The sequence below is a fragment of the Tupaia chinensis genome, unplaced genomic scaffold (genome assembly GCF_000334495.1).
Source record: "Tupaia chinensis unplaced genomic scaffold, TupChi_1.0 Scaffold147433_1, whole genome shotgun sequence".
NCBI classification, from domain to species: Eukaryota; Metazoa; Chordata; class Mammalia; order Scandentia; family Tupaiidae; genus Tupaia; species Tupaia belangeri.
The window spans coordinates 1,081,635-1,092,815 of record NW_006207284.1 but is presented as its reverse complement, the minus strand read 5'-3'; the positions used below and the strand labels follow the sequence as shown (position 1 = coordinate 1,092,815).

General features: G+C 40.1%; 1 protein-coding gene across 6 annotated transcripts in view; it reads right to left on the bottom strand.

Moving 5' to 3' along the window:
• Positions 1 to 11,181, bottom strand: part of MGAT5 (alpha-1,6-mannosylglycoprotein 6-beta-N-acetylglucosaminyltransferase) — a 387,858-nt gene that overhangs the window by 125,824 nt on the left and 250,853 nt on the right. For all 6 annotated transcript variants that reach the window (XM_006169708.3, XM_014584664.2, XM_006169709.3 and 3 more), the window contains 2 exons: positions 8,779 to 8,913; positions 2,828 to 2,961 (listed from right to left, as the gene is read on the bottom strand). In XM_006169708.3, coding sequence (XP_006169770.1) covers positions 2,828 to 2,961; positions 8,779 to 8,913 — 269 coding nt within the window. The remainder of the gene's footprint in view (positions 1 to 2,827; positions 2,962 to 8,778; positions 8,914 to 11,181) is intronic.

Sequence of the window (11,181 nt, the reverse complement as noted above, 5' to 3'; positions counted from 1 at the left end):
TACACTGTAACAACTTCAAATAATGATACATATATTTCCAATTACAAACGTATGGTCAAAAGATGGCTTTCAAGGCACTTGAAGTAATTATTTTTCTGTGTGAGGGGTTAACATCAGTCTTACACAAGGCTCAGGGTATTTTTGTTTTGTTTTGGTTTTATTTATTTATTTTTCCAGTTTCTAGTGAAGGCTTTTCTTCTTTTATTGTGGTAAACAACACAAAGTTTACCATTTTTATGCATATAGTTTAGGAGTCTTAAGAATATGCATGTTGTTATGCAACAGATCTCCATAACTTTTTCATTTTGCAACAGTGAAACTTGATATTCATTAAACACTGATTCCCCTTCCTGCCACTGAGCAGCCCTTTCTTGTTTTCTGTTTCTATAATTTTGACCACTTAGATATTCGATGAGTGGAGCCATACAGTATTTGTCCTTGTACAAGTGGCTTATTTTGCTTGGTGTAATGTCCAATACAGTCATCCACACTGCAGCAAGTCACAGGACTTTTTTTTTTTAATGGCTGAAGAATATTCTATTATACATATAGAGTGCATTTTCTTTATCTGTTCATGTGTCAGACATTTGAGTTGCTTCCACCTCTGGGCTACTATGATGAACACGGGTATGCAACTATCTTTTCAAGATCCTGCTTTGAATTGTTTTCGATATTTAATTATCTTTTTAAATGATATAAAACATTTTCATGGGTCCAAGCACAAAACAAGGTATTTTAGGAGACATCTACTCTACTTTCATCCCTGTACATCACTCCCTTCACTGGTAACCACGTTAATGAGTTTCTCCCTTCGTTGTTGCTTTTGGACACCTATGCCAGTCACACACGCTAACATACACATGTGCCTCCTCTATAACATTCTTATAGTAATGATTTAGTCCTGAACTTTGGTTTTTAGCATTTCATATACCTCAGACATGCTGCTGAGTGGACATCCTTCTCATCCCCTCTGATAGCTATAGAGTACTTCACTAGATCAATGAACCATATTATTCACTCAGTCCGCTATTATGAATGCCTGAATTGTTTCCAGTCTTCTACCATAAATTACACCACAATAAATGCCTTTGTGTACATGCTGCTTCTTATTTTTATTCATATATCTTTGTGATAAATTCCTAGATGTGAGTCTGTTCAGTTGAGGCAAAGTGCATAGGTAGGGAGCCAGCAGGTGGCATGGTAGTTAAGGTGTTGGATCCCACATGGCCGACTTTATGGTTTGAGTCCCAGACCTGGTGGCTTGAAAATCATTTGTGAGGGACCAGCAGTAAGCGTAATGGCTATGTTGCTGGACTCCCATGTAGTAGACTGCGGTTCGCGTCCCGGATCTGGTGGCTTAAAACTCACGCCAGGTGCATGTGCGTGCATGGCCAAGATCCTGAGAGGAGAATAGAGAAGGGATTGAAGGGATTGCAGCGTGGCTATCCCCCCCGGGGGGTGATTTCTTGCTTTCTCTATGTCTCTGTCTGTCTGGCGAGGGCACATGCCCTATAGCAAAAATCTCTCAAAAAAAAAAAAAAATTGTGAACATACTCCAAATCCCAGCAGGAGAACGAAGAAGAAGGGGTTGAGGTGTGGCCAATCTCCTGAGGGGAGGGTGATTTCTCATTTCCCTCTCTCTGTCTCTCTCTGGGGAACATACATGTCCTATGGCAAAAATCTAAAAAATGTAAAATAAATTAAAAAAACCTTCACAGGTAGTTTTGCTGTATCTTGGCAAATGCTCTGCCCTGGGAGTAACACATGCTGTAGCCTTACCACCAGGATAAGAGGACTGGTTTCCCTCAGTCTTGCCATCAGAGTAGTGATGTTACCCGACTTTTGGATTTTTGTCAATCTATCCATGGGACTTGGTCTTGTGACAGTTTTAAAATGAATTTTTCTTATGGGAGTGAGGCTAATATCTTTTCCTAGGTTTGGAGCAATACATTTCTATTTCCCCTGAATTGTAAATAGCTTTTTCTCATTTTTTTCTATCAGATCGTGGCACTTCTTCTTCTCAATTTTTAGACTCCTTATATATGTATGTGTCTGTAATATAATCTTCTTATAGTGTCATTGGGGGTTGTTCTATCATAGAGATTTTTTTCCTTGGAGACAGTCAACTGCATCATCCCTCCCCCCCACCCCGATTTCTTCTGGATTCTGAGTCATAGTCTGTGAACTTATTCCTTTCGCACGGTGATAGCAATTAATCCATGTTTTCATCTTCAGTTACATTTTAGACTGTTAATTTATTTTCAACCAAGACTGTGGCAATTTCCATCCAGGGAGAACAAAACAGATTTGCAAAACTTTGAATTCCAACATCCTAAAAAGAACTTTTTGATTTTTGGAAAAAGCTTCTCCTCTTACTCATTGGATGCAGGGAAATACCATCTCTTAGAGGCAACACACATGCCGTACTGTTTAGAGTATCACAGTCATTTTGGACATAGTTAAGATTTCATTTCACTTCACCTGGAGGTTATCTCTTAGGCCATTCTGTGCCACCTCATCCTAGTCCTCAAAGTTACAAAGCAAAGTCAAACCACAGGCAAACTCTAATCATGCCTCCCCACACAGACAACCATCTGTCACCTAATGTGCCCAATATTAGTTTGCCCCTGAACTGTGCTCACACAGTCTTTCCATTTCAATGAAAACAAACAAACAAACACTTCAGTTATTCCCAAGGAAAAGGTTCAACAGGACATACTTCTATAGCTAAGGGTTCCAAGATTCATAGCTTGAAATAGATGACTGTCTAATTTTGCCACCTTTATGGCGACATTCTGGAAAGAAAAAATGAAACATGAATACTCACGAAACATGGTATAAAACTGCTGAGGGTTCAGATTCCATTTTCCCCAGGGGGTCTTGTGGCCTTTAGACTGGGCATAATTAGCATGGTTAAACTCTGGCTCAGTACCAAAGGAGTCGAGGACTCGAAGCATGCACCTGAAAGAAAAAAATGATGATATAAGACTACAAGCTTGGCCCCAAAGTCCAAAAGGTACAGGCTCTAATCCTTTCTTCAGACACTACCCTTGTCCCAACCCGCAAGATAGTTGAACAGGTTTCCTGGGGGAGGGAGTGAGAGATGGGACAAACACACGCACACACACACAGAGTGGAGACAATACGAGGTACTGATCAAGTCTTCCGGTTATTGAGGAAAAATGCCGAGTTATATACAGGCTGGTGGGCACCAATTGGTTGCCCGAAATGCAAATGAGATAGAACAGTATGAACAAATCATTGGTGTGGGTGAATCTTTCCCATTGCCTAGAAACCCAACCGCCCCACGGGGAGAACAGTTGGTCACATGATTTCTGAGAAACCGTTTGCTCAGTGAGGAAGTGAAGCCTAATGGTTTCCAAGAAGTGGATAGCTCAAGATGGTGGATAGGTCAAGGTGGCTTCTGTATGCAGTGCCCTCCACGTACTCCAAATGGACAGATCCTTTTAATTACAAAACTACTGGGAAGGCATGAATTGGTCTTGGAATAGCTTCTATACCAAATACCAGCATGTGTGACTGTACAGCCCAAGCCCTGACAGCAAACTGGATTTGTTTTAGAGCTGGGTTCCTGGTAGGAAGTTAACTGCTGAAAACCTGGACTTCGTACAACACTTAGATATAAGGTATACGATGTTGGGCTCTTCAGGATGGAACACAAGGAGACCCTATAATCTCTCAGAAATAATTCTAACATACTTTTATTTGAGGCTTTGGCTCAGCAGTTGCTTATTTTCTAGCTTATCTAGGTTTGTTTTATAATCCAAAGGCAGGAGACTGATCTTTGCCTATGGCATGGCACATTTAACATGACAGAATTTGCTCTACAATCACATTCAACATCTATGTGTTCTGGAACTGTGTTCTTGTTACTAGTTACGCCATCCATCTAATGTTTCACGTCTAACTGGGACACCAGGAGCAGACTGACTTAAAGATCTTTGTCTGGATGCTCGGGACAGCTGGCTTTCCCCTAACTGGCAGTGCAGCAGCAATTTCAAATGACTCTCAGTCACATGTTAGATGGATGCTCACATGCTCCTTGCTAGGACCTACTTTCTAATCTGGACTTTGATGTAAAACATGGCAAATTGGGATTGTTTGTATCTTACTCTTTTGTAAGCCCTCAATGCTCAGCAAAGGCCACATATGAAGTCATGTGAGCCAAGTTTTGCAGAGCAATAGTCCTAGGAAAGCATTTCATAAATGTTGCACTGACTTTCCTGGATCCCCATATAAATTGAACAGAATTTACAAATATTTTTCCAGAATCAACAGGCCTCATGGGTTTGCTCTTTCCTTTTCTTTCTTGAGAGAGAGATTTTTGCTATAGAGCACATGGGGGAGACAGAGAGAGACAGAAAGTGAGAAATCATCCCCCAGGGAGGATGGCCACGCCACAGTCTTCTCCTCCATTGGACACACAAGCACACAAGCCCAGTGTAAGTTTCAAGCTGCCAGGTCAGGGAATAGAACTGTAGTTGGTCATGTGGGAGTCTAGTGACATAATCATTATGCCATTTGTTGGTCCCACAGGTTTGCTCTTAACTGTAGCATTACATTTAGTGGAATACATGATATCAACCAACATGAATACAGAATTCTGACAATTTCTAATATTTTTTTGAGGGGAGGGATTATTAATATTATTATTTTTGTTATAGGGTATGTACACTTGCCAGAGAAACAGAGGAAGAAAGAGAGAAAGAGAGAGAGAGAGAGCGAGAGAGAGAGAGACAGAAATATACAAAGAATCACCTCTTAGGGGTTGGCCATGCCATGATCCCTTCTCCTCCAATTCTCCTCCTGTGATTTTGGGCACACATGCCTGGCATGAGTTTCAACCCACTGGGTCTGGGACTTGAACCCTGGTCGGTCATGTAGGAGTCCAGCACCTTAACTATTACACTACCTATGTTGGTCATGTGAATTTCTTTCCTTCCTTCCTTCCTTCCTTCCTTCTTTTTTTATTTAAGAGAGAGATTTTTGCTATAGGGTGTATGCAATCACTAAGTCTCTCTCTGTCTCTCCAGTAAGCCCATAAGCCCATGGCCCTATAGCAAAGCTCTTTCTCGCAAAAAAAAAAAAAAAAAAAAAAAAAAAAAAAAAAAACAGAGAGAAAGAGAGAGACAGAAAGCAAGAAATCATCCTCCAGGGAGAATAGCCATGCTGCGATCCCTTCTCTTCCATTCTCCATTCTCCTCTTGGAAAGACGGGCATGCACGTGCACACACACACACACACACACACACACACACACACACACTCGCACGCCTGGCATGAGTTTTAAGTCACTAGATCGAGGACTCAATCCTGGTAGGCCATGTGGGAGTTTAGCATTTCAACTACTACACCATCTCCTGGCCTGATAATTCCTAATTTAAAAAAAAGAGAGAGGGGAGAGAGACAGAGAGAAAGTGGGAACGTTCCCCTCCCCCCCCATCAGGCGATAGTCACACCACAATCCATTCTCCACCATTTTTCCCTCCTCCTTTTGGGATTTTGGGCAGTCATGCATACCTGCCCAGCATGTTTCCAAACCACCAGTTTCAGGAGTCAAAATATTTAGTTTGCCATGTGGGATTCAGCTGCCTTAACCATTCCACCACTAGTTGGCCCAACAATTTCTAATTTTTAAAAGGAGAAGTAAACAGGCAAGAACATTTCTAGGGGACCTGCTTAGCCATTTGATGGGATCTCAGCTGCAATGCACCATGAAGATTGCAGTGCTAAAGCACTAACAGACTTCCTGCCGGCTAACATCACTAACTGGGACAACTTATTAAAGAACAGCAGATAAACATTACACTCTTCCTGAAACTCCCTCTGAGATGCTGCCTTTTCATCCAACAAGAATCAAATACCAATCAACAGTGACCATTTTAATAACAAAATTGTTCTTTTTAATCAACCTAAAAGCTACCGCTGAGAATATTTTCCCATCTAAACAGCCCTTATAACGGCAAGGATATGTGAGCCTAGGGAAGCCTGACTGGCCAGTTGTGTTTGTGCGTTGTTCAGATGTCTGCCATTTATAAAATGCCACAAAACAACAGCTCTACCTTTCCTTCTTTGTTTAATGCTGTAACTAACAAAAAGAAAATGTTTACTCCATGGTGCATTAATCAAGAAGAAAGATGACTCTACACAACTGAGAACAAATGTGATGGTGTGTGATTCATGAAGATTTCAAGACCAAAAAAAAAAAAACCTTCCCAAAAGGAAAAACTTGATGCAAAAAGTTGAAATGCTATCCTAATCCAAATGAAAATTTTAATTTTGCTTTTTCTATGAAATGATACCCAAAGAAAATGAAACACCATAGTCTTTAATCAATTCCTTTCCTTGGTCTATACATGTTTCCATTGCCTAATGAGAAAAATCACTGCAGCTAAAAAGAAAATTATAAGGAAATTCTACAGACAATGGATAGGTTCACCTACTCTGTGTTTTTAAGATAATTCTTACTATTTTCAATTTTCATTTCTGTCTCATTATTTTCCAAAGTTTATTTGTTTCTTCCATGAGATAGAGACAAAACAAAACAAAACAAAACAAAACAGATGAAAGAAAAGAGCACTATGCCCAACGAGGTCCTTATACCACCATCTGCCCCCAATAGGGTCCTTACATTACCACTCACATCAACGGGGTCCTAACTCTGCATCCATCCTCAGTCCCAGGTTTGGATCATAAGCATCTACGCATGTCTGGCATACACAAGAGGCCCTAGGATATGAACTGAAGATCTTTCCCACATGGGTCTAGTTGTGTTACCACTGTGCCATGGATAATGCTGCCTAATTTCTATAGAACTAATAAGACATAATTTTGGAAATTAAAGTTGATAAATCTTAACCTGAAAGAGAATGACCTAATAAGATCACTAAGTGTCTTTTGCTTTTTTTTTTTAAGAGCACATCAAAACGTTATATTACCCAAAAATTACAGGAAGGAAACACAGAGATTTCCATGTCCTACTAACTGAAAGACCTTTAGAACATTCTCTAGAAATTGGTTCAAACTATAAGTCAACATTTATTATCAGATGGTACATTAACTACTCTTCATAATTTTTACCCAAACTCATGTACTATTTGTATAATTAAGATAGGCTTGCTATTTATTTATTTATTTATTCTGAAGAGATTTTTGCTATAGGACGTGTGCCCTTGTCAGAGAGACAGAGAGACAGAAAGCGAGAAATCACCCCCCAGAGGGAATGGCCATGCCACAATCCCTTCCCCTCTATTCTCCTCTCGGGATCTTGGGCATACATGCACACATGCCTGGCGTGAGTTTAAGCCACCGTGTCCAGGACTTGAACCATGGTTGACTAATGTGAGAGTCCAGCGATGTAGCCATTATGCCATCTGCTGGTCCAAGATATGATTTCTATTTAAGCTTATTCATTTTTCTTTCCTTTTTTTTTTTTTTTTTTTTTTTTTTTTTTTTTTTTTTTTTTTTTTAAGTGAGAAAGCACCCTCTGGGAGGGGATAGCAATGCCACAATCCCTTCCTCTCCATTCCTCTCTCAGGATTTTGTGCACGCATGCACACGTACCTGACATGTTCTTTAAACCTCTGGGTCCAGGACTTGAACTGTGCAGTTTGTCATGTGGGATCTAGCTGCCTTAACCACCATTCCACCAGCTAAGCCAAGCTCATTCACTTTTTAAAATTTATTTTTATAAGAAATTTAAAGACTATAAACAAAAGTCATAAAAGCCAGTACCACTACAATAAGCAGAAGAGGAAAAAAAAAAAAAAAAAGCACAGAATTCTTCTTAAAGAATAATTAAATTGGGGCAGGCAAGTGGCATGGTGGTTAAAGGCGCTAGACTCCCACATGGCCGACCATGGTTCAAGTCTCGGACCTGGTGGCTTGCTTGCTCATTTCCTACCTCTCTCTCTCTGTCTCTCTCAGATCAACCTGGAAAATAATAATGCTAATAATAATAAATAAAGTTAAATAAAAATAATTCTATAAAAAAAGAATAATTAAATTGAAATGGATGTTTTTTATTTTTTATCTTTAAGGCTAAGATTCACAGAAACTTCCACTTTGCTAAAAATTCATTCCAAGTGTTAAAGGAAGTGTTGGAGATAGGGCAAATGAAGCTTTTTCTTGGATTGAAAGAAAATTGAAAAATTAATAAATCTCATTATATAATTCAGTACCATGTTTGTGTGCCATGTAAAATTATTTCCAACACTAAATCATGGTCCCAAAGCCACACTTAGGGAAACACAGAACTGCTCTACTAAACAGTAAAGACTACACACAAAATATATTTGTACCATTATCCTACTAAGAATGGGCTTATCTTGCACAGTCCAAACTTCCAGTTTTAAGAAACAGTATTCCCAACTTTCTCTCCCCAGAATGACAAGAATGCTGAATAGAGAGAAGGGGAGAGCCATTGTCTCAAACCCAAGGACAAGAAATGACACTATCCATTTCTTAAGCAAAATCATTATTTGATTCAATGGATGACACTGGAATGTATTCAGGAAGGTAAAAAGGAGCTTGGAAGCTTGTTTTCTATTCTCCAGAAATCAATGAAAATAATGAATAGCCCTAGAAAGCAGAGAGTCACTGTGGAGAATCTAAATTTCAATTAGGAATGAACATAAACTCCACACAGTTCAAAATATAATATTTGATAAGCTTACTCTATCTACAACCATATAGCCCTCGTTAGGGAGGGAAAAAAAATGACTAAAAATTTCATTAAAAACAGAAAGTAGCACTTACTGGTAATGAACCCAGGATGGTCCAAGGGTTTTCTTGAATTGAGCAAGTCCAACAATATCAATATAAATGAGCTCGACGATTCTGTCTCCTACTGTTGGGCAGCCAGATCGGTTTCCCACAACCTTCTTCATTATCCTAGAGAGGACAGAAGAGACAGGGAGAAAAAGAAACCATTTACTGGAGCTGCTAAACTTGGCAACTTTCACAGGCAAACAACAACTTCCAAAGTCCTTATTAGAGATGACACGGCCCTTCTAAATTGCTGCATATCTATTGGGCTGTCAGAAAAGTCATGTCATGACTCAATCAATTTTTTCACCCACCAAGATCAACCCAGAGCCCTGATTTTGACTCTTACAAAAGAAATGTCAGTGTAAAAACATGGCCTTTGAAATCAAGGGAGGTGTGAGCCTCAATCTGCTTCCATTGCATACTAGCCACAAGGCCTTAGGCAAGTTACTTAACCTCCCAGTCTTTCTTTCCTCCTGGCTCCTGAAGAAGAAGAAGAAGAAGAAGAAGAAAAAAAGGACTGGGTATATAGCGGATCCTATCTCAATCTCTCAGGGAATCTCTGGGTGGTTAAATGAGCTGCTGGGTATGAAGTGCCTGATGTATACTCGATACTCAGAGACAACTGTCGGCTCGTCGGAAAAGTCACGATGTATATTTCTATGTGAAAACGTATCATGACTTTTCTGATGACCTAACAGTTTTCTCCAGAGCCTCTTCTTATTAGTTATTATCCTTACTGACATCTTCTTTCTCTAAGTGTCTTTAATTTCTACCTCTGCCTTTAATACCTTTCTACACCGTCTTGCACTGCTCCCTAATGTTTTCTCATATGTCCATTTTTTCCTTCTCACCAGACTGGAGTACACAACTGGCACTATGGCTTATACTTCTCATTACCTTTTCTTCTACTCACCTACCCACATACCCATCCGTATATTCAGACACATAAAGCCACCTTTGCATCCAGTAAGCCACAATCGACTTGACTGGTCCGCCACCTCCACCTGAGGGAATAAATATCCACCCACTGCTCTGCCGTTCACTTAGTCTATCGTGGCCTCTTATCCTACTCACTCCCACAATAATCTTTCACCATGCGGGCATCCTACTTCGAAGGACAAGAGTCACAAACAGGACTCTGCTCCACAGCTCTGAACTGCCACCGATTCGGCCACCCTGCTTCCTCTCTGCCAGGTTTTTGAAAGGCTAGGTTTCTTATACCTAGCTTCTTCCCAGGAGTCAGAAAACTTATTCTACAAAGGGTCATGGAGTAAATACCTCCATCATGCAGGCCATACATTCTGTTGCTACTATTCAACTCTGCCTTTGCAGAATGACAACTACCACAGGCAATATAAAAACCATGGGGATGGCTATGCTCCCAGGAAGGTCTATTTACAGAGCTGGCAGAGCGCTGGATTTAGTCAACTGGGCTAGTTTGCTGACCCCTGGTCAGCCCTGCGATCAGCGGCTCTCAAGCCTGCCTGTACACTGGGATCACCTAGAAGTATCCCAGATACATGTGGCTTCATCCTACCTCCAAAGCTTGTTTGTTGCTTAATTCACCTGGGATATGGTCTATGCTTTGGGATTTAAAAAACATACCCCAAACTAATGAATAAATAAAATAATCTTTAAGTGAGTCTATATGGAAGCATAGTTGGTAACCACTGATACACGCTGTTTCCACAAATACCTTCTTAAATAAAAGATATCTAGCTCTGTCCCCACTGGGCTGAGACTACTGTGGACTCTCCCTTGAACATCAAATTAAGTCTCTGCCTGATAAATCTCTAATAGGCCTTTCCTGTCCTTCCCAGGCAGGATTATCCTTGATACATCCACAGTACTCCATTCCTTTAGCCACCCACTGATTTACTCTCTTATTCAGTCCTTCACTTTTTTTTTTTTTTTGACTTCCATGAATCTTTTGATTTGTCTTTATTTCTTCAGTAGTTGTGGAGTCATTCAGGAGTAGGTTATTAAGTTTCCATGTATTTGAGTATTTTTGAGGATTTCTCTTGAAATTAAACTCAAGTTTAATTCCATCATGGTCGGTGAAGTTGCTGTATATAGTTTCTATGCTTTTCAATCTGTAGAGGCTTGCTTTGTGCCCAGTGATGTGGTCAATCTTCGAAAATGTTCCATGTGGCAGCGAGAAAAAAGTGTATCTCGAGGTTTTGGGATGGAAAGTTCTATAGACGTCTGTTAAGTCCATTAGATTTATGATATCGTTTAGATCTTTTATCTCTCTACTTATTTTTTGTCTAGATGATCTATCCAGAGGGGATAGTGCAGTGCTGAGGTCTCCAACATTAGTGTGTTGCAGTCTATCTCCCTTTTTAGATCTAGCAGTCTTTCCTTCACATATTTGGGTGCTCCTGTGTTAGG